A 23,469-nucleotide genomic window follows, 5' to 3' on the forward strand; every position below is an offset into this window, starting at 1 on the left:
TGCATACCTTGAATGAGCACATCATGGAGTGATTAAGATTGACCAAATTCTCTCATTAGAAGAGAAATTTGCTAAAAAACTCAAATTTTAGGAGAAAAGGAAACTCAATTTATGTCGATGCATAGAGAGATAATAAGAGCAAAAATAGGAAAGATATTTTTTGTACAACTGACTTTTAGTACTTCTAAAAATGATATCCCAAAAAATGCAGCTTAGAAACACAAAAAGGTTTATTTCTCAATAAGCTAGAATCAAAGAGATTTAATTTGATATATAATTTGACATAAAATATTCGTTCTTGAATCTGTTATGACCTCTTATTTTCTTTGTCCTGTAGTTTGACCTTTGCTGACTCCAATGATAATATCTCCTTAAATATAGATCAAATTGACATTGAATTTTCTCCTTATGAAATTAAACTTCGATAGCTTTCATCAAAATATAATTTTTCTTCATAAAATGTACATATTTTAAGAGAATGAATTTGATTGATGTCAAACATTTTAATCTAGTCAAACCGAGTACTCTTTCTTCTTTGGCCAATATGACCATTGACACTTGTGAAATCGATATCTCTCTCTAGAAAACTCAGATTGAGAATTAGTTTGATAAAGTAGAAAATAGATTTACAAATCTTTCTTTTGACTTATAAATCTCCCTATAAAGTCTCGTTCTTGATGGCTTAAACAACTAAAAAAATGAAACTTTATGTTGATACTCGAACCTCTCTTACAATCTGATCTTTGATGCTTCAAATATCATTTTTTCTTTGTAACAAAATCCGATTGCCAAAATTCTTTTTGCATTATAAATTAGACTCAAAAATATTGTCGTAAATATATAATTTGAGATATGAAAAGTTTAGTATGGAGGTGCAAATGCCAAGAAACCAACAGCATAGGAACAAGAAAGAAAGAAAAAAAATAAAATACGAACCTAAACTACTAGAGATAATAGATCAGAAAATGATCACATTATATTTGTGGGATGATTGAGTCAACTTACAGGACACAATCTGATACTATATTGAATTTCTGGAAAAGAGAAAAATTCCAATAACTTGATGTAATTTGAGTGTAGAAGCCTCTATTTATAATAGAGAAAATAAGTAGATTCCAATGACAATTAAACGACCCTTGTCCTACTTATACCCAAAGTTAAACACTAAAAGATAAGTCCTAGAAAAATTAAATAATTGAACATAAATAGAAGACTAACATAACTAAAACACATTTAATTGAGATTTTTTTGTGAGACATTTGTCCATGAGACTCTTTTTAGACTCCACCATATTAATTCTGGCCCTATGAGACTTCTTATTTGAGAGTCAAACAAGACTCTTCCATATCTATTCTTCAACACCTAGTAAGAGAAGAATGCCAAACTAAGAGAGGGTTTCCTAGTTGGTGAAGAGAGATTCCAATGGGTAAGGCAGGTTTCTTGAATAATTCAAATGCTGAACTTGTTGTAGAAATCCTACTTAACAAAATGGTAATTGGGCAGATTCACAAGTTCAATTCCAACTAATAATTGACTTAAATAACTAATAAAAAGGGCTGAGGGGTTATCTTTCCTACAAATCTACACCTGTAAAGAGGTTTGATCATTCATCACATTCAATGTTCTTTCTCCTTTTGACAGAGTGAATGGTCCTCTTAAGAGAGCCTGATATAGAACACAAGGGTACCAAGACTTCTATATTCAACCTTTGGCTAGCTGTATCTAGTTTGCTTCTTGCGACATATTTCCAACCAGCTGCAGTTGAAGTGTTCAATTTTAATAAAAATGGGTGACAAAGAATTTGAGTCGCTTGCGTCTCAACTTCTTTTTCATCTGTAAAACAGGAAAAATAAGATCGTTATCGGATGTTTATGGAAGATTTAGGCTTATAAGGAACCTTCAATTCCCTATGATTGCTGCACTTTGAATGGACCACAGAAGTTAAATTAGAAGATCTTGCGATATGTCATAGCAAACCGATCCTTGTCTAAAGGGCAGAAGCTTGAGATATGCAAGATTGCCTTCTTGCTGCTTCATTTGTTTTTGTTCCAACACCAAATTATGTTTTATGTATTACAAGGACTTGAGGATTAATGGTGAAGACGAAGGGAGAAAAAGGGCTAAGAGATGAGAGGACAGTAAGCATCGCTAAGTTACCTAAGAACTGGAATTCGCTCTGAAAACGATACTCCTAGGCCGTCTTCTTTTCTTTCTTCTTCCTTTTTATTTTTATTTTTTAGAGTAAAATGAAGTTCCAGTTTCAAGCTTCGGATTAATGGACTTATATGAAAACCCTGATCGTGCTGGTAAATATGTTTTTCAAATTGACCCTCTCCCTTCCTGGGCTCGAGTTACAGGACCTGACCTGACTTTTCTGGTGCCCTTTCAAGCACTTGTGTGTGAAGCAATCGACATCTTCTACAGACTCCCACCCTATTTATCATTCTCATGTCTTTTGTTCAATTTGTTCGTGACAGCTTTGCGTACCATCTAGGCACATGGGTGTCTTCAACACCAAATGATACCAAACGTTTGTTCCAGTGCCACAGTCGCGTTGTCTCCTTCATAAGCCCCACTATGAACATGACAACACCATCCTTTTTCACACGAAACAGCTGCCGGCCGCTCTGCACGGAAAATTCTGCGACTTCCATTTAATACAGAATTGCAAGAAGAACAAGAGACATTTCTTCTCCACAAAGTTCGAAGATCGTAGAGACGAAAATAAACAAAAAATAACAGTAACTTAGATGTGTATACATATATATCATTAATATGCAACAAACAATTCATAAATCTATCCTCCTACTTCATATACCTGGTGTTAATTACTGCCCCAGGGATGGATTGGCGAGTCGGGACGCAATAAAAGCTAATCGCAGCAGTCTCTGTGGAAGCAGCAGTTCAATCTCTGTCTCCGTCTTACAAGGACTGTAATGGTAAATTTGATCTGACGTGTTTCACTAACTGCTCCAGTGCAACGTCAACAGCATCCTTGAATTCGATCTCTGTTGCGTTCGGATGCGTGTAAGTGATCGAAGGGATGAGATTAATCAAAGTTTTCCTCATGCTCTCCACCTTGTAGCTCGGGATCTTTATAAGCTCCTCCTCCATTCGATTCACCTTATCTTCTGGTATATAAACCGAGTACGCCGTGGGCTTCGCTGGGAAGAACCATTGGTACTGTGTGTACGCCGTATGAGGCGAAAAGAATACAGGGATGCAACCCGCCAGCACCGAGTCAAACACCGACCGCCGAGTGAACGAGTCGCCGGCGGGTTGCATGCAGAATATCGATCGCGTCATCACTTTAAGAACTTCGCTGGGTTCGTGGCAAGCGCTTGCTCCTCGGCCGCATTTGACCATGTGGCACCGCGGCGACGCCTCGCATTGCCGGAGAATCTCGTCCCTCACTGCCGCCTTCTCCACCCCCGTGCGTGGGGCGCCCACGAAGGAAAACAGGTAGGGACGGTGAGCTCGGCGCATGCCGTCCTGCCACGCCACCATCTCTTCCGTCGTCGACGGGTGGAAATACGATGTGTACGGGATGCCGTGCTGGTTGACTCCTTGCCATGGGTGCCGCTCTACGGTCAGCACCGACATGTTTAGAACATGTGGCAGCTTAAGAAGGCGATTAGCGCCGAAATCAAATCCGTCGTCGTCCCGCATGAAGTCCCACGCGGTCCTGCCTAGCGCCAAAAAGTGGTCTCCACCGTTAAATTTGTGCCACGTGGACTGTCGACCAAGGTACTCGTCAAGGTCGACTGCGAGACGGTCACGTTCTCCCCTGTCCGGTTCCCGAAACTTGCTCGATGCGTAAAGACCGCCGTAGAAGGGGACGTAGAAGAGAGTCGCCTTACTGGGGTCCTTCGTGCGGCAAGGATGGTTCTCCGCGCGGGCGTGGAAGATCATCTCGCCGATGAATTGGTGAGTGGCGTACCAGCTAGGAGAGCCGAACGAGGGGAGCGGCTGGCCCAGACCGCGATTCGCGACGTGAGGACACATGTCTGTGTAGACGCTCAGATTTCGGCACTGCCGGAGGAGACCGGAATTGAACTTCTCCGGCAGTTCGTACATGTAAAAGAACGCTTTGATGTCGCAGTTCCTCTCTTTCGGCTGACAGTTCCATCGACTGGTGGAATGAATGAAAAGCTGAGAATGGCCCGTCCGTTTAGAAGGAAACCAAGTAAGCAACAGGATAAACCAGAGAGTGATGAAGAGGAACGCGTAGACGAGAGATTTGCGGAAAGCAAGAACGGATGTGAAGCGGAATTCTTTATCTCTGAAGAAAGGCTTCTCGTCGGTCGCCATTAGAGCTGCAGATTGGAGCCTTCTGAAGAACATCAAGGCGAAAAAGTAGGAAATTATTTCTTTTCCGTCTTCCTTGTGCTCTGCTCGTGAGCAGTCGCGAAATGCAGTCAAAGCTGGAAACACATTCACCAAGACTTTTGAGCGCTAGCAGCAGTCGATGCGTGAAATTCGGTACAGCAAAATGAATGGAGAGTTCTTAGTCTTCTCACACTACTCACCCACTCCCTCTTTGTTTTTTCGTTTTTTAAGCGTTCAAGTTGCCAATCAAACTCCATTAAGAGTATCAAAATAGCATAATCCAATCGAAAGGCCGAAGTTAAATGGCCTCTGACTACCAGACTGCGTGTTTCTGTCTGGAGCGGGGAGCAACCGAGGATGACTAGCCGATCGCCACTTGGCAAACTCTCACCGACTACCAGGAATCTCCACTATTTTTACCAGGTGAACGGACGGTTCAGATCAAGCGCGGAAGGCTCAGCGACGAGAACGATTTCTCGCCTTAAAGTGAGTGCAGCCTATAAAATGATTGGCGGTAGGCAACTGTTTCACTAATTTAAATCATTTGTTAATAATTCCACAATGAATCAACAATTGAAGCGTTGATTATTATATTACAAGACGTAAAGAATGGGACCAAGCAAAAATATTTTTTAGTTGGGATTGTGGTTTAAGAAATCGCCGAACCGGACAATCACCTGACCAGGAGTGAACTGGACTAAAATTTCTTTCATTTGTCTTTTATGTGGACCCATTGCAATGGCTTTGGGGCAGGAAAGAAACCGGTGCAAAGACAATTATGTGATATTATTCTGTGTCACCAACCCAAGTAAGGTCGGGACCCTCCGAGGCCCAAAGCTGCCGGGGAAAGTGGAAAAAACAGGCGAATAAAAGAAGATTTTTTGTTCCAACTTGACCAACCCGACCGGTGCTAAGTTAAAGAGAGCTTGGAAGTGCAAAATTTTCAATTTAATAAACCGACAAATTCGTACCAAGCCACCGACAAGAGCCACGCATAAATCCGTCGTTACCATTACCAGTATCATTGCACGGCAGATGACTACAGTTGTTTCATCAAGGGTTTCATTGCTCAGCTACTGCTTATTTCGTCGTTTCCTCCTGGTGGAAGTGGACCAAAATAAAATAATAATAATAATAATAAATCAAGGCGATCTTACAGATAGCAAATGAGGAAGAAGTATTCACTTTCAGTTGGCTTTAGGTGTCCCATCTCTATAGATTTCAAGCACAAAATCATTCACAAGAGATACCATCAGCGTGTAAATGAAAGAGAAGAAATATAATTAGTAAAGAGTATCGAGTGTAAGACACTGTAAAAAAAATAAAGATTATACAGGGCAAACTTTCGACAACCTATCGCAGTCCTTGTATAGCTCCAACCCAGGCTTCTCTAGTTCTTCCTCTTTAAAGCATGCACATAGCTTGCTCATTTTCCCCGTCAAAGCGATATCCAAAGGTCTCTGAATCAGCCTTGGATAACCTTCATCACACCAAACCTGAACACAAAAAGGAACGTGTTCCAAATAAATAATAAACAAGCAATGTGCAACTTGCTTTCCCAGTAAACCAGAATGTGTTTGGTTCAACATTACAGATATGATGCTCTTCAAACCTAAAAGATGATTGCACATTGAGATTACCTCTCCTCCTTCCTCTTGACTCCACCTTGAGTTGCAACTTGGAAGTTTAGCCTCTTCATTCTTCTGTTTCTCCAAAAGCTGGGCCCCACGGGCAGCCTTTGCTTCAACTCCTTTCAAATATTTCGTTGGGTTCCCTTGGCTATCATAATATCGACCGACAAGTTTACCAGAAAATCTGAGATCAAGAGTTTGATCAGTAAAGATATTGCATGTCAAATACAAAACTTTTCACCTACAGTCACTTCCATCATTTAAAATAAGGCAAAGCAGGCCATAGTCGTAATTACTATATGCCTCCTCACAATTAAAATAATTTTAGCTTGTTCTAGCCTTTATTTGATTGAGCATATCATTGATCTGAATTCAACATATGTTATTTTTGTTGACACAAAGGCTGCTAATAATTTTCACATTTCTGGGGACGTTTCTTTAAGGGAGGCCAACCTTGTAATTTAATCAAAAAGTTTGAAAAGTGTTAAAATACAAATTCAGGGGTATTTTGGTCATTTTTTATATTACATTTTTCTCTTATAGTATGGCTATTAGATGATAGAAAATGTCTTATTTTATCTCTAGTTAAATTTTCATTCAATTTAGACATGTATTTTAGGAGATGTAATTTTGAGTGTTGAGGGGCATTTTTGTCCTTTTGTAAATTTTCACTTAAACCTTGATTATAAAGAAGCAGGGCCTTTCTAGCTTGGATTCCATGGCAACAAAGTTGCCCCTCTTCCAGAAATCTTTTTCCTCTTCTATTGTCTCCCCAAATCACCTATTTTTCATTGTATCAGAGCAGTAACGCAAGTCTTGGGCAACTTTTTTTCGATTTTGTGGATCTTTTCCCCATTTTCAGCAATCTCCTTGAAGGTTTTTCCCAAATTTCTGAACTGGTAGGGTAAATATTCTATTTTTTCCTTTTTCTGCCTGTCTTAGCGTATTGGCTAATGATTACTGCTTCTATTTGATTGAATGTTGGGATTAAGAAGTGTTTGATGATCCCAATTTGCTGCTCTTAGCAGAACTGCTAATCTCAAATATGATTTTTTCTCAGTTTATTCAAATAACTATGATCTGATTGAATGGATCGAATTATGAAAACTGGTCTAGATCAGTTTTGATGTATTTGAGGGCTAGAAGAATGGTGAAATATATAACTAATGATCCATCGGTACCCGTTATTGAAGATTGGGTAGTAGAAGATAAATTAGTAATAACCTGGTTGGTCAATAGTATGGCATCCAGATTTAGTGATCAGATTTTGAGTTGTAGTACTACTAAGGCAATGTGGACTACGTTGGTTTCCATTTTGTCTCAAGAAAGTAATTTGTCAAGGATCTATGAGTTATAAGTGAAGTTCTTTAATATGAAGCGAGGTAGATCAGTGATAGATTATTTCACTGAGATGAGGGGAGTACTACAGGAGATTAATACATTTCATCATTTTATTAAGAATGTTGAAGATATCTATAAGAAAGAAAATCAGATTCAAGTAGCCGGGTTTTTGAATGGTTTGGGGCATGAGTATGATGTTATTAGAGCCCAGTTGTTGGTCAATGAGGATGTGACCACTCTTGAACAAACCTTTAATAGAGTTCTTCGAGCTAAAGGTGCAGTTGTAAATAAGAATGAGTCAGGTGGAGCCCTCTTAGAAGCAACTGCTCTTAACCTTCAATCTTCTACTATTAAGCTTGATGGTTAGTTTCATGGAGGTAATAATAGAGGTAGAGGTCGCTCTTACACAACCCGTGGCAATGGCCGAAATGATCGAGGGGATCAGAAATGTTTTTATTGTAGTAGGACTAATCATATTTCTAAGAAATGCTGGGACAAATTTGGTAAACCTATCTGGGCCAACTCTATAGTCACAGATAAGGACGCCTACTCACACACTGGATCCTATGAGGAAATTCAGTAGTTATTACAACGGTTGGGTCAACTGACTGCTTCTCAGACTACTGAGATTCCTCCTTCTTCCTCAATGAGTGCCATGATGGCTAGTACAGGTATGAATGCACTGAATGTATCTCAATCTCCCTCTTGGATCATTGATTTATGAGCCTCTACACACATGTCAAGTAGGCCCTCTCTATTTCAGTCCATTAGTCCATCTTGTTCATATCATCAAGTTACTTTAGCTGATGGATCCATCTCTCCCATTCAGGGGGAATGTATAGTTCACACTACTCCACAAATATCCTTAGATTCTATTTTATTTGTACCAAAATTTCCAGTTAATCTCTTATCTGTGAGTCATATAACTAAATCCTTAAACTGGTCAGTAACCTTTTATCCTACTTCTTGTGTTTTTAGGACTTGCAGATGAAGAGGACGATTGGTTCAGGACATGAGAAGGGAGAACTCCAATCTTTTCCTTCTCTGTCAGCTGATATTTCATTTGACTATGAATCCTATCAACTGGGAAAGCATCATCGCTCCAGTTTCCCAGTTAGTTCTAGTCAAAGCACCAAGTTGTTTGAATTAGTCCACTTTGATGTATGGGGTCCATGTCAGGTTCCTAGCCCATTTGGTTTTAAGTATTTTGTGTCGTTCATTGATGATTTCAGTGGAGTCACTTGGGTGTATCTCCTACGGGAGAAGTCCGAAAGTATTTGATGTATTCCTCAATTTTTTCAATGAAATAACAATCAATTTGGTGCCCATGTTTATGTACTTTGTACAGACAATGGTTTGGAATATCTTAACCATAAATTTTCAGTATTTTGTGTTTTTCATGGTATTACCCATCAAACATCCTGCCCTTATACACCACAACAAAATGGGGTGGTTGTACATAAAAATAGACATCTCCTTGAGGTTACAAGGAGACTATTACTGCATATGGTTGTTCCTAAATCTTGTTGGGGAGATGCGCTTTTAGCTTCTTGTTACTTGGTTAATCGTATGCCCTCATCTGTTTTGAGTGGTCAAGTTCCTCTTCAAGTTTTAAAACCGAATTGTAAATTGTTTGGTGTGGTTCCTCATATTTTTGGATGTACCTGTTTTGTTCATATGTTTGGAATTTCGGTCGATAAGTTGCCACCTCGGTCTATCAAATGTATTTTTTTGGGACATTCTTGTCGACAAAAAGGGTACAAATGTTATAATCCTATTCGACGGAAAACATATATGTCAATCAATGTGACCTTCTTTGAACATACTCCATATTTTTCATCATCTACTGAGCTTCCTGTATTACCTAAATCTCCTTCAGACAATTTTGTTTCTGTTGCAGTTTTGGATGTACCAGTGTCATCAAGTTCTTCATTGCCTCTTCGTTTTACAGTCGTTGCTCTCATACTCTTGCAATGCCTCCAACAGTTACCTCTACAAAGCTCTCTTCTCATGATCCACCAGCTTCCTCATTGCCTGCAGATCCTGTTGTCTCTGATTTGGACCTGCCTATTAGTCTACAAAAAAGTAAACAATCTTGTACTTATCATCCGATATCCAAATATGTGTCTCTTGATTTTTCCCTATCCTTTAAGTCATGTACTTTGTCATTGTCTACTTCTCATATACCTCATTTAGTGCAGAAAACCTTGTGCTCTCTAGAATGGAAACAAGTTATGGATGATGAGATGAGTGCTTTGGTGTCTCGGGGAACATGGCGTCTATGTGATCCACCTGTAGGAGCAGCTATTATGGGGTATCGTTGGGTTTATACTATCAAATATAATGTTGATGGCTCTATTGAACGGTACAAAGCTCGGCTGGTAGCGAAAGGGTATACACACTTTTGGAGTTAATATCTTTGAGACATTCTCTCCTATGGCCTGACTTACTTCAGTACGTATCTTAATATTTGTGGTTGTTAATAAAGGTTGGCTTCTCTTTCAACTCGATGTGAAGAATGTCTTTTTATATGGTGATCTACATGAGGAAGTGTATATGGAGCAACCTCCTGGGTATGTTGCAAAGGCTATTTATGGACTTAACCAGAGTCCACGGGCCGGGTTTGAAAATTTTAGTGATGTGGTACTACGGTTTGGGTTCTATAAGAGCCATTGTGATCATTCTATGTTCCTACTTAAAAGGAAGACTGGTATGGTGGTTTTGGTTGTCTATGTAGATGACATTGTGTTGTCTGGTGATGATCTTGGTGGTATTACAAAAGTTAAACAATATCTGGCCACACATTTTCAAACAAAGGATTTGGGCTCTCTCAAGTACTTCTTTGGCATTGAAGTCGCTCGTAGCAAGCAAGGAATTGTTCTTTCTCAGAGAAAATAAATATTTGATATGTTATAGGAGTATGGTTTATTAGGTGCTAAACCCATTGACACCCCCATAGAAGTTAATCATAATCTACAGGGTCCTACACTCAAGGATACAACTCAATACCAACAGTTAGTAGGTAAATTGATCTACGCCATAGTTACCAGGCCGGATATCTCATTTGTTGTGGGAGTTGTGAGCCAGTTCATGGAAAATCCTCAAAAAGTCCATTTAGAAGTTGCTCAGAGGATTTTGAAGTACTTGAAGAGTGCACTTGGAAAAGGTTTTTTTTTTGTATTCTCATAATGGGAAAATTGATGTACTTAGGTATTCTGATGTCGATCATGCTGGGTGTAAAATGGATAAAAGTTCTACATCAGACTATTGTTGTTTTATTGGAGGCAACTTGGTAAGCTGGAAAAGTAAGAAACAGACAGTTGTGGCTAGGTCCAGTGCAAAGGCCGAGTATCGAGCAATAGTTCATACAGTTAGTGAACTTATGTGGATTAAGTTTGTGCTTCTTGAGTTTGGTCTTTCGTTAATGACTTGAGGTAGCCTTTTTTATTATCAACAACCATGTATTCCATGAGAGGACGAAACATATAGAGGTTGATTGCCACTTCATGAGAGATGCAGTTATGCAGGGGAAGTGGTAACTCCTTATGTAAAGTCTTCAGATTAGTTGGGAGATATATTTACTAAGCCTTTGGAGGGACGTGAACATGTATCCTTTAATGACAAGCTGAGATTGTTTGATATCTACTCTCCAGCTTGAGGGGGAGTGTTAAAATACAAGTTTGGGGTATTTTGGTCATTTTTTATAATTTCTATATTACACTTTTCACTTATAGTATGGCTATTAGATAGAGAATGTCTTATTTTATCTCTAGTTAAATATTTTAAGAGATATGTAATTTTGAGAGTTGAAGGGTATTTTTGTCCTTTTGTAAATTTTCACTTAAACCCTGATTATAAAGAAGCAGGAAGGGCCTTTCTGGCTTGGATTCCAAGGCAGCAAGACTGCCCCTCTTCAAGAAATCTTTTTCCTCTTCTATTTTCTCCCCAGATCACCTATTTTTCAAAAAGAGAAGCAGAGTCTAACAGAGAATGAGAAGACTTTCTTTCCCCAGAAACTTAAGTCCTACGTGCAGACATAGGAGACCTAGGCCTTCTCGAATTGGCTGAGTTATCCCTTTTCTTGTCGTTTTTTCAATCTATCCTACAACGAGCACTTCTGAGGTCATTTAATTTCACTATTTTAAACCTAACCATAATAATTGGTACCAAAGTGGAAGCATCCTCACGCAATGGGATGAAAGATAAATTTTACTCGATACAGGTAGAGGAAGAAGGAGAAGTGCAAGCTCAAAGAGGAAAGAGTAGGTGACCAATGCTTCCAGTCACTAAGCCAAAGATTTCTGTGCAGAAACCCTAGAACCGGAATACCATGTTTCCTCCAAAAAACCTTATCGCCAACCTCAAGAGTTACAAAAAACACCCTAACTGCATCTGATACAACCGGTGAGAATGCATAACTCTGGTCTGTTTTTCTCAATCATTTTTTCTTCTTGCATGAGAGAGAAATTAAGGACACAACCTTGAGCAATTCTTTAGTTCAATGTCCACACTAAGTGCTTGATAAAACTGCTCAGCATGACTCACACCTATAGTACATGACAAGCCGCATTAGAGTATCTTGCTAAACACTGGGATGGGTATTGTGAGAAGTTTAGAGCTGTAAATGCAAGGATTGACCTGTTAGCTCAGACAGTTGAGACTACATTTGAGGCCTTGCACGAACTTATGAAGGATGGATTTGCGGAGTGGGAGAGAGAGCCGAGGGATTTTTTATCGGTGAGACAATCAGAGGGTCAGGTGTTGTGATTAGAGTGTGCAAGATATGTGGATTACAAGAAACCAAGGACATGGGTAAAGATAGTGGAGCAATTTTCAAGTACCATGGAACTCAAGAGGACCAGAAAGTGAGTCTGGCTAGTTTCTATTTAGAGAGAGAGGGGCACTACAGTGGTACTATAGTCACAAAGAGGACAATGAGGAACCCATGCGGACTGATTTTGTTACAGTGTTCTGCAAACAGTTTGGTCCAAAGGAGAACGAGAATGTGCATGGTGCTCTAGCAAAGCTGAAACAGACCTCCACAATCCATGCCTATCAAGCCAAATTCAAAAGATTGTCGAATCAGCTTCGTGGCTGGCCTCATGAAGTGTAAGTTGGCTGTTTTGTTAGTGGACAATCAGGTACATGTCTGGCCTCATGAAGCAAAAATTAAATGTTTTTTTAGTGGACTCCAAAGAGACAACACAACAAAGGTGAGTTCCTTCAACCAAAAACCATAGCATAGGCTATCCAATTGTTGAATGTGCAGAAGAAAAAATTGAGGACTTAAAAAAAATTATTTCCACCCAGGAGGGGCAATTATTCACTACTGGTGCCAACAAACGGTGATAGCATTAGAACCACTACAACTAGGCCGATGAGTAATAAGGCTGTGAAACCGAATAGAAAGCTCACGTGAGAGGAAATTGACTTAGGTGAGCTCAAGGACTCTGCTTCAATTGTGATGAGAAAGTCTCTATCAAACACATATGTAAACATTACCTGATGTATCCCTACGAAGAGCCCACAGAGTAGGTCCCTGCTAAGGAGGAGGAAATAAAGGAGGAAGTGAATGAATAATTTTCCCAGGTTTCCATTCACACATTTGCTGAAAATTACAACCCCCATTCTATGAAGATTTGGGCACGGTAAAAAGTCTTACTTGATAGTGGTAGCACCCATAACTTTATGTATGGGAAGGTAACCAAGAGATTAAATCTGCCACAAACAAGCATCACTTCATCTCGCGTCATAGTGGCAATGGACAATCTCTTTTCTGTTCAGCATTGTGTAAACAGGTGGAACTGACTATGCAAAGGACTAAGATAGTCACTCATTTTGATGTTTTACTAGTCCAGCGTATTAACGTGGTACTCAGATTACAATTGTTTCAGACTTTAGGCATTGTCAAATGGAATTTCATTGAGCTGTTTTTGTTTTTTTTACTTTGCATTATTGTGATCAAGTGGTGCAATGGAACATATTAGACCAGCCAAATGGGGGATCTGACATTTCTATCAAGGCGATACCAATGGCTTGCATCACCAATGTAGTTTATCTCAATTTAAATGGCATTTCTACCTCACCTAGCATTGTTTGTACACCACCCGACACTCTCACTCCAGTTTTATCATAGTTTGATTAATTATTTCAAGAGCCTAAGAGCCTTCGCCCAATGGGCGAGCATGAGTAGAGCATACACATTATTCTTGGTGCTCCTCCGGCCAATGTGCACCCATACTGATATCCACACATACAAAAGGCAAAAATTGAAAGATTAGTTAAAGAACTTTTGGATGCAGGCATCACCTGCCAAGCTAGAGCTCATACTCTTCCTCAGTCTTGCTAGTAAAAAAGAAAGATGGCACATCGAAGTTTTGTGTTGACTACAAGACATTGAATGCTATTATTGTCAAGGACAAATTCCTACTCCTGTGATAGAAGAATTGTTGAACAAATTACGTGGAGCTACCATCTTCACTAAGCTAGACCATAAATTGAGGTACCACCATATCTGAATGGTCCCTTCAGATATTGAGGAAACGACTTTTCCAAACCCATTAAGATCACTATGAGTTCCTTGTCATGCCATTCAAACTAATGAATGCTCCCTCCACCTTTCAGGCTCTAATGAATTCTATTTTTCAACCCCACTTGAGAAACTTTATGTTGGTATTTTTCGATGACATACTTATCTCTATCAGGATTTACAGATATTATGACGCAATAGTCCCTTTGTCAAGAAATCTAAATGCTATTTTGACACCATTTTTGTGGCCTACTTAGGACATTATCTTTGTTGTAGAGGTGCCCGCAGATTCACACAAAATATGACACGGTTGTCTCTTGGCCTACTCCTACCACAATCAAGTAGCTATGCGAATTTTTGGGCCTAACAGGTGTTAAGTTGTGGAGCCTAATCAACGCCCTACGTTGAGTCAGTACGTGGATCGACCTTCGCCGCCGTGGGGTTGGAAGGGGGACGAGGAGCCCCCTTCCAGGGGGTGTGGGGGCTCCACCCCCAAAAGGTCTATTGGAAGATAAGCTCAAGCCCACACGACCAAGGAAGGCCCACAAGATGGGCTCAAACCCATAAGAAGTAGGACCCACAATGATTACCATGAGCAGGCATCCTTATCACATCAATTGGAAGATCAAGAAGGACTCAATAAAGTATCTTTATCTAATGGTCACGTCCTAGAAAAGTTTTAGTTTTAGTTAGGTTTGTCTTTTATCTATATTGAGTTATTTAATTATGTTAGGACTTATCTTTAAGTGTTAGAGTTTGGGTGTAATTGGGACAAGGGTAGTTTTATTGTAATTGGACTCTACTACCTTCCTCTATTATAAATAGAGGTTCATGTACTCTGATTACAACAAGTTATTGATGTCAATGAGTATTTCACTTTTCCATAAATGTAACAAGGTCCACGATATATTGATAGTTTTTTACTTAAGGGCAGTTGGGGATTTCACTCTTGTATCACGCTTGCCCTAATTTTCTCTTTATATTTGGAGCGCCGCTATTAGGGTTTTATTAATCATCATTTGAAGGATCATCTTGAGTTGCGGCCCCCGAGAGAGGTTAGAGAAAAACACCTGTAAGTGTGTGCGATTTCTCTTGTAAACTATTTCATCTTTATAGTGGATTACTGCAGCGGCGGAAGACATGACGAAGTTTCACCTTAAGGCGAACCTGTATAAATCTTGTTTGTTCTCGTGCATGTTTTTCCTTTCTTCCGCGATTATTATTATTGCTCTCGTTAGTTTAGAATTAGGGCATCTAACTCCTAATAACAAGTTGTTATAGATGTTCTATTAAGAACTATGGAATTATTGGACACCCATTCACAGAATTAGAAGAAGGGAGAGTTCACATTGATGGACAAGGAGGCAACTAAAGCTTTTCAAGACCTTAAGTCCGCCTTATTAAACACACCAATACTATCCTTACCCACTTCTCTAAAAAAATTGTGGTAGAATGTGACATATGAAAAGCTTTAAGGGGGTAGTGGCTTCTTTTTCAACATATGAAAAGGAATTACTTGTAATTGTGTTGGCAGTACAACATTGGCACCCCTACCTACTTGATCCTCATTTTAAAATTTTGTCGGATCATACATCACTTCAATATCCATTGGATAAGCGCATTGTGTCTTTGCAGCAGCAGTGGTGGCTGTTAAAATTAATGGGATATGATTATGAAATTGTTTATCGACACGGACTAGACAATACAAAAATTGATGCCTTGTCAAGGAGAGACACCATTGGGGCGTATTGAGAGTTACCTGATCAGATTTTTGCGATACATGACTCAGACCAGGACATCGTCACCCTCATTCATAAGATGCGTCAAAATCCTGAACTTAACCTCTTTAGATATGGCAGCATGATCTTCTTCTCCAGTAGAGCCGAATGTATGTTCCTAAAGTTGCTTTTGTATGGAAATCGACTTTATGAAAGTTTCATAATTCCATGCTAGTGGGTCACAAAGGGGAATGAAAGACATGAACGAGCAGCAACAGTTTTCTTTTGGCCAAGCATGATGAAGCACATCAAAGTGTGTGTTGCAGGGTGTGATATCTGTCTAAGGGTAAGAGTGAGAATATCTCTGGCAGGATTTTTGCAGCCATTCCCAATTCGAGAACATGTATGGGAGGATATATCCATGTACTTTATTAACGCTCTTCTTATTTCAGCCTGCTATTCTGTTATTCTAGTAGTACTCGAATGTTCCAAATATACCCATTTTTTACCACTCTGGCATCCTTATACAGTCCATACCATTGATAAACTGTTTTTGAGAGAAATAGTTCGGCCCACCTCATGGTGCTCAACAAAGATGTTATCTTTGTTAGCTAGTTTTGGACTAAGTTTTTTAGCTTACATGGCAGGGGTCTGAGTACTTCATGTCACCCTCAAACAGATGAACAGACTGAGGTGGTTAGTAGATGTCTTCAGAATTATCTGCAAAATCTTACTGGATTCAAACCAAATTCTTGGAGTAAAATGCTTTTATTGGTTAAATTGGTGTATAATACATCATTTCACTCTTATACAGGTATAACACTTTTAGGCTGTGTATGGGCAACCACCTCCCTCAATAATTTTTTACATGTGAAGCACTTTGTGTATGGGACAGAGTTCAAAAACAGATATGAGACAGTACAGATTTCGAAGCATAATCTTGTGGCAGTACAAGACCGAATGAAACAGTTGGGTAATAAGCACAAAACCGAACAAGAACTAAAAGTGGGCAATTGGGTATATTTGAAGTTTCAGCCATATCATCAACTAACGAAAGGGTGCAACTAGAAGCTTGTTTTTCGCTATTTTGGTCTTTTTAAAATATCGGAGCCAGTAGAACCCATGGCCTATAAGCTGGACCTTCCAGCTTCTTCCTCCATCCACTTGGTTTTTCATGTCTCCCCATCAAAACTTAAGCGCAGGGAGATGACTGACGCTTCCCCCACGTTGCCACAGTGAAACCCTGAGAAACAACTATTGAAGGAACCAGATACTTTCTTGCAAAAGTGTCATATGAGAGTAGTTGGCTGTTTGAAAACAGAGCTACTAGTTTGTTGGAAGCATCTCCCACTTGAAGATGCTACATGGAAGAGGATGACTCGTTAAAAATGCAGTTGCCAGACTTTGCCAAAGCTTGAAGGCAAGATTCAAATGTGGGATAGATAGATACAATTAAAATAATTTTAGCTTGTCATAGCCCTTAATTAATTCAGTAGCTCATAGATTTAAGTCAGCATTCATTATTTTTGTTGACATAAGGGTTTCTTTGAGTAATTTTCATATTACTGGTGACTTTTATACAAGAAAGGGAAAACTTCTTATTTTTCCAAAAATTATGGAAATAGAAGCCGAAATCTGACAGGGAACGAGCTTTCCCAGAAATTTAGTTCGGCATGCAGAACACAGGAGACCCAATGCTTCTTGAATTGGCTGAATTATCCCTTTTCTTGCTGTTTAATGGATCTTTTGTACCATGAGCACTTCTGTGTTTATGTAATTTCACTATTTCACACCTAACTGCATCACATGCAACCTACACAACTTTAGCATACAAAAGTGAACACAGAAAACAATCAGGCAAATCTGCAATTCCAGATTTTAACATCAATTGCATGATTTGTAAGGGAAAGGCACCATAAGCCACATATTATTGATCAAGAAGAACAATCAATGGGGTAATTGCACACAATTAGTTGCAAACATGGACTTCACTGCATCAATTCTATTTATCATACTAATAGTTTGCTTTGGTCAGTATAAATCCATTTGGGTTGAAACTCATTTACAATGGGTAAACCTCAGAAGGTGTACACATCGCTATTGACAAGCACGGCTAAACCCATTAGAGATGTCTCAACACCACCACGTTGCAGTACAATTGCAAAGCTACTATTTCTTCACATCACAACAAAGTATTCAATGTAAATTATGCACTTTCTGAGGACAGGGTGCATCCATCATGGCAAATGCACCATCTCCTTGAACAAAAGCTAAAGCTGAAACAGGCATGTATTTACCCTTAGTCTAGCATTCTCACAAGCTGAGGCTACAAAAAATAATTGCCCACTAAGATTCTTCTCTTTGATATCTTTCTTTAAGATGCAAATATAAGGTCAATTCCAATCTAGACATAGTGAATTGATTTCCTGATCCCTAGCATACATTACAAAATCAAAACTGAAAGAGAGCGTCAAGTCATCAACTTAACCTACCAGGATGACAGGACAGTCAGTTCCATGACATTTGATTTCTTAACCAGAAGATGAAGGTTCCTCTGATGACATACCATGAACTCTTATAGAATGGCCATTATCTAAATTTCATCCAATAATCAAGGTAGCTCAGAAGTTTCTTTACTTCTTCCCAATTTTGGTCAAATTTGGTATAACTCATTTGATTGAGAAGCATGAAACTCCCTGTATTGTGGCAAGTATTGCATGGCAGAGATCACATTAATTACTTATGGGAGAACTTGAATACTCTGTCTTGCATATCTTCTTCAAGTAAAAATGTTCTAACCAGAGAAAGAAATATGGATATGCAACCTTTACTGAAAAAAACAAGCTTTTCTCATTTGGCAAGACTATTGAATAGGAAAAATCCCACATTGAGAAGTATTAAGAAAAATGATTAGGTTATAAAGTTGAGGAACAGGCCTCCTAAGTGGCTAGCAATTTGGGATGGAACAGGGCTCAACCCAATAGTGGTATCAAAGCAGGTTGTCTGTGTGGTCGAGGCCCATTATGTGTTCCCCATGTTATTTGTATTGTGTGGGCTCCATGAGGTGAGATCCAGGTTATTTATGCATGTGGACACGTCGAGGCCCATTATGTGCAAGCCTAGATGTGAGGGGGAACATTGAGTGGGAAAAAGTCCCACTTTGAGAAGTGTTAAGAAAAATGATAGGGTTATAAGGATGAGCAATAAGCCTCCTAAGTGGCTAGTCATTTTTTTATGGAACTGAATTCAACCCAACAAAGACTATTTTTTATACACTAAAGTTCACTCAATTCTAGAACTAATATCCTTTAGTGAAAAGAGAACGATTTATAACTTACTTATAGCTTCTGAAATAGAAATCCCGCCAATCAACTACACCTTTTACCTACAAAAAAACAGCAGATAACATTTTCAAGTAGTAAAAAGTGACCACTTTGAATTAGAAAGATAAACATGTGGAGCTCAAAACCTACCTACTAACATTTTCTACATACAAGAGAAAAGAGAAAATTTGAAGGTAAGAAACATCTCCTTTTCAAATTGTTAAAGCACAATAGTGAGCAAGAAACAAGCTATCTAAGGAGTTTGATTATCAAAAAGGAAAAGAACAAATCCTGGCGAAAAGAAAAAGCTAGAAAAAGATGAACGAAAAATTGGACCACAAACCGGGTTAAGTAGAAACACACCTTTAGCTAAGACATCAATCTTAATTACCCCCTTTAACGCATGTGGCCAAGAATTCTTTAAAAGAGTATTGAATTTCAATGAATTTTGGTTTCCTAAATTGAAGTAACTAGATGTAATAAGACTTCCAACAGCTATGAAAAGAAACTTTCACATAAAAAAACATAGCAACTTTCTAAAAACAAAGAATTATCAAAAAAGAGAAGTTATGAGTAAAGATGATCTGAAACAAAAGTTTCCTAAAACATATCTTGACTGTTTTTTTAAGAATAGCAACTACGTGAAATAGATAGATATTTTTTTTTAATGACAGTGAGAAAAGAGGGTTCAATAAGAAAGAAACTCCCAAGCAAGGAAGTACTAGCAAAAAGAATACAAGCCAAGTAACAAAACTAAATTCAGATATTGAGCCGCTTTCTTCATTTCCCAGAATATATCCTTCTATAGTGTCATCTACATGCTCTGCATCAAATAAGCACCAGATTCGCAATCTCCATGAATTGTCCACTAAAACTTTCTCAAATATATCCAATCTAAGATATGCATTAAAAACATGGGTTCCAAAGTCTGACTCCTTATTTCTACCATTTATATCATCTGTTTATCAATTACTATGATATCGTCCTTTAAAAAAAATTACTACTACGTCGTCAGCAAACACATACAAATAGTCTCTCTCCTATATAACTGCTTTTTTTCTTTTTTGAAAAGGTACATAAGTTATTAGTTTGTTCATGATAAGGCATGATCCTTAGCAAAAAAAACCAAGCATAGGGAAGGTACTATTTTGCTAGCCCATTTTCCCTTATGAATGAGAAATGAGAAGATCTAACTGTGTTTTAAAAGATTTGAAAATAGATTTGGACTTTCCAGAAATAAACAAAACTACAATTCAGATATTGAGCCGCTTTCTTCATTTTTAGGAATATGTCCTTCTATAGTGTCATCTACTTCCTCTGCATCAAATTAGCACTGGGCTTGCATTCTTTTGAAATTTATCCACTAAATTGTGTCAAAAATATCCAATCTGAGATTTTGCAATAAAAATGTGGATCCCAAAGTCTGGCTTCGTATTTCTACTACTTATACCATCGGTTTATCAGTTACAAGTATATCAACCTTTTGAAAAACTACTGCTATGTGATCCAACAACACAAACAAAGGGATTGCGCCTCCTTACATTTGCTATTTTTAAAGGTACATAAGCTCTTGTTTCATTCATGATAAGGGCTTGATCCTTGGCGAATACCCCCAATCATTAGGAAGGTACTATTTTGCCAGTCATCTTTCCCATCATTATGAATAAGGAAAAACAATGTGAGGATCTACTGTATTTTAAAAGATTAAAAAATATGACTTGTTCTTACAACTGTAAAATTGTAAGTCACAAAAAATGCTAACATAAAAAATATGAAAAGACTATTCCAAATGGACCTCTAAAGAATAATTCAGACAGACATACAGATTGAGGATCATCAGACTTCATGCTTCCTTCATTTCTGTATGGTGAAAAACTCCCTTACCCCACTAATAGTAACTATGTAATTACTTATCTTTCTGACAATATCATAGACATGTTACCAGTAAGATGGCACTGAGCCGAGCTAGCACGAGCATCTCAGGCTCAACTTAGTATTGGTTCAGCTTGGTTCACATCTGAGCCGAGTCAGCACGAGCGTCTTGGGCTCAACTTGGTATTGGTTCAGCTCAGTTCTCATCTGAGCCGAACCAGCGCAAGTGTCTTAGGCTCAACATAGTATTGGTTCAGCTTGCTCTCATTTGAGCCAACCCCAAGCCCCACTTAGCTCGGCTTGACAAGTCTAGCCGTTTTTTTCCAAGCTGAGTCATAATTTTTGTCAAGCTGAACCAAGCTAGAGCTATGGAATTATGCTCAAGCTGAGCTTAAGCTCAAGTATGAGGCTCAAGCCTAGTTGATAGGACTCGAACCGAGTTCGAGCCTGCAAAAGCACAGCTCAGTTCGACTCGTTTCCATCCATAGTTATCAGTGTCTCTTTCTTTCTCATTATTTAATACATTGGTGTTACTTGAGAACCAACTAAACCCCCTTAGAGAAAATAAAATACTCTGTTAAGCAATTAGTCACGCTAAAAATGGTCCTATAATACTTTACTATATATCCAAAACGCAAGATTTTTCACAAAATTAACTAGGCAGACTCTCAAGCTTTAAAAGTTAAATACCTCAGTAGTGGATAAACCTTGCAGTGAATCGATTAATCCATCTCCTATAGCAAGATATCAAAATAAACCACTGTCAGATAAGTCATTAAATTCATGAATAACCATAAATATAAAGATCTAATGGAATTAAGGGGGTCACTAAGCCCACTTTTACCTGTAAAATTTCCTGAAATAAACGCACGAGACGCATCTCTGTACTCCATGAGGAAGTTGTAAAATAAGCAGACCATATGGAACAAGAATAATTAAACTACCAACCAAATGAGATCAAGGTTTATGCTCAAAAAAATGTTGTGTGAATGTGCGTGCGTGTGTTTGTGTGAGAGAGAGAGGATAGACAGGAATCTAAAGTATGAGTTTTCCTACCATTTTACTCTCTGCAAATTTTAATCTTAACACAGACATAAGAAGAAAAAACTGGATATCAGCTAAGTTCCACTTTGCAACAGATTGTAGACTATGAAAATGGGGAAAAGATTGCCACTCCAAGGGAGCAAAATTGTCAAATTTCTGTAGAATAGGATGGCTTATTAGGCTTACATTCAGGGCCAGTGGCTCTGCCTATTAGCTTTGATGAATTGTTGTTTCTGATGCCTGATTCTCTCTTTAATACTTTTTGGAATGTTCAGAGGCTCTCTTCATTTGTACATTTATTTGCCTCATCTACTTATTCTCTTCAAAAATATATAGTAAGTTACGACATCATTGGGGCGGAGAAGCATGGTAGAAAAAAATTTGGCTGCCCAACCTGCTCAACAGACAGGACAACAACCTCCAATCGCTTGAGGACACTAACTTGAAAGGAAAAGACAGTAGATGGCTGAAAGAAGTCCCAACTACCAAAGGTAGCCTAATGGATACTAACTAAGAAGTACTAAGGGTTTCTTTTAGTTCTAGAGACTGAGTAAACGACTCAATGGACATCTCCCATAAAAAGTGAAGACATTTATAAGAGAATCAGTGGAGGAGAGAAATGTCGGGTGGAGAACTTAAACCAACCTGCCAGCAAAATGGTTGTAACCACCCCCTGGACCGTAATGTGTCCTGCCTTTAGTTACATCAAACACGCTCCTGCACCCCAGCAATTTATCACGACAAAGTCCATGTTTTCTTGAAAAGCCAATCAAAAGTATGCAGAAGGTTCATATGGATTACCCAAGAATTCCAAGAAGAATAGGCAATCTATCATCAGTACCGTTATACATACTCAATTCTTCAGCAGTCCATAGCCTCTGAAAACACAAATTCAACGAGAAAACAGAAAACATGTTACTCTATGCGTGGTTCTTTTCCGTTCTGAAATTTATCTGTATGTGCGAATGTTAAACGTCAAGTGTAACTATAATTGGCGTCCAAAAATACCAATAATGAGCAGAGAGGCTTCACCAGACGTGGTATATGATAGGTTCGAAATAGAAGGGAACTTACAGATGAACTAAATTCCAGCTTATTTGAGAATCGAAGGACTAAGGCGATGAAAACTGCAGAAATTGCAAGCGCAATAAACGACGGAGACTTCGCTGCACTCATCATGCTCCAAATACCGTTCTTTATTTCTTCTTTGTGGAAAGATGTGTTCTATGGCATAGATAAAGACGAAGAGGGAAGAATCAAAGCAACAGAAAATTGAAACTACATACTCCTATAGAAGTACAAAGAAATTGGTGGTTGAACCCTTTTTTGCAAGGGAATCAGAAATGAAAGTGCCTCTTAGAAAACACAAACGATTTTAAATTTGCAGTCGTTCCTTCACAAAACTACGGAGCTATAGTTCTATCGGTTGGTCTGCCTGCTAGAAAAGGTAAGGTATGGGAATATCATTTTCACTTTTGACCATTTTTTGGGAGAAAACTTTCGATTGAAATAATTCTCAATAACTGATTTTAGTCTATGTTTAAGATTGTAGCATCTAAATCGACCATATTTATAAATACAACGTCTTAAAAGACCGTATTTAAAAATTAAAAGAATATACATCGAAGAGATCCGTCGAGTATTCGATTCATTTAGGCTCTTTCCCAATTTAAAAATTTTAC

At 38.6% G+C, this 23,469-nt stretch overlaps 2 protein-coding genes across 3 annotated transcripts; both read right to left on the reverse strand.

Moving 5' to 3' along the window:
* Positions 1 to 2,301: 2,301 nt before the first annotated feature.
* On the reverse strand, positions 2,302 to 4,595 carry LOC137962853 (probable xyloglucan galactosyltransferase GT17). 2 transcript variants are annotated; one of them, XM_068809956.1, is made up of 2 exons: positions 2,819 to 4,595; positions 2,302 to 2,627 (listed from the first exon to the last, which is right to left on the reverse strand). In XM_068809956.1, exon 1 carries the CDS (start codon positions 4,342 to 4,344, stop codon positions 2,923 to 2,925), a length of 1,422 nt encoding a protein of 473 aa, XP_068666057.1. In that variant the 5' UTR covers positions 4,345 to 4,595; the 3' UTR covers positions 2,302 to 2,627; positions 2,819 to 2,922. The 2 variants fall into 2 exon arrangements, with proteins under 2 accessions (XP_068666057.1, XP_068666058.1); XM_068809957.1 differs by having other exon boundaries at positions 2,621 to 2,641.
* Positions 4,596 to 5,447: 852 nt separating this feature from the next.
* Positions 5,448 to 23,299, reverse strand: LOC137963595 (membrane-associated progesterone-binding protein 4). Its single transcript, XM_068810732.1, has 8 exons — positions 22,862 to 23,299; positions 22,589 to 22,665; positions 22,433 to 22,504; positions 21,588 to 21,625; positions 21,434 to 21,477; positions 18,887 to 18,933; positions 5,970 to 6,144; positions 5,448 to 5,825 (listed from the first exon to the last, which is right to left on the reverse strand). Exons 1-8 carry the CDS (start codon positions 22,964 to 22,966, stop codon positions 5,658 to 5,660), a joined length of 726 nt encoding a protein of 241 aa, XP_068666833.1. The 5' UTR covers positions 22,967 to 23,299; the 3' UTR covers positions 5,448 to 5,657.
* Between the last annotated feature and the right edge of the window lie 170 nt (positions 23,300 to 23,469).

Source organism: Aristolochia californica, unplaced genomic scaffold (genome assembly GCF_029961685.1).
Source record: "Aristolochia californica isolate CCGP_79_NKW_82.1479 unplaced genomic scaffold, dmAriCali1.0.hap1 SCAF_4, whole genome shotgun sequence".
NCBI lineage: Eukaryota > Viridiplantae > Streptophyta > Magnoliopsida > Piperales > Aristolochiaceae > Aristolochia > Aristolochia californica.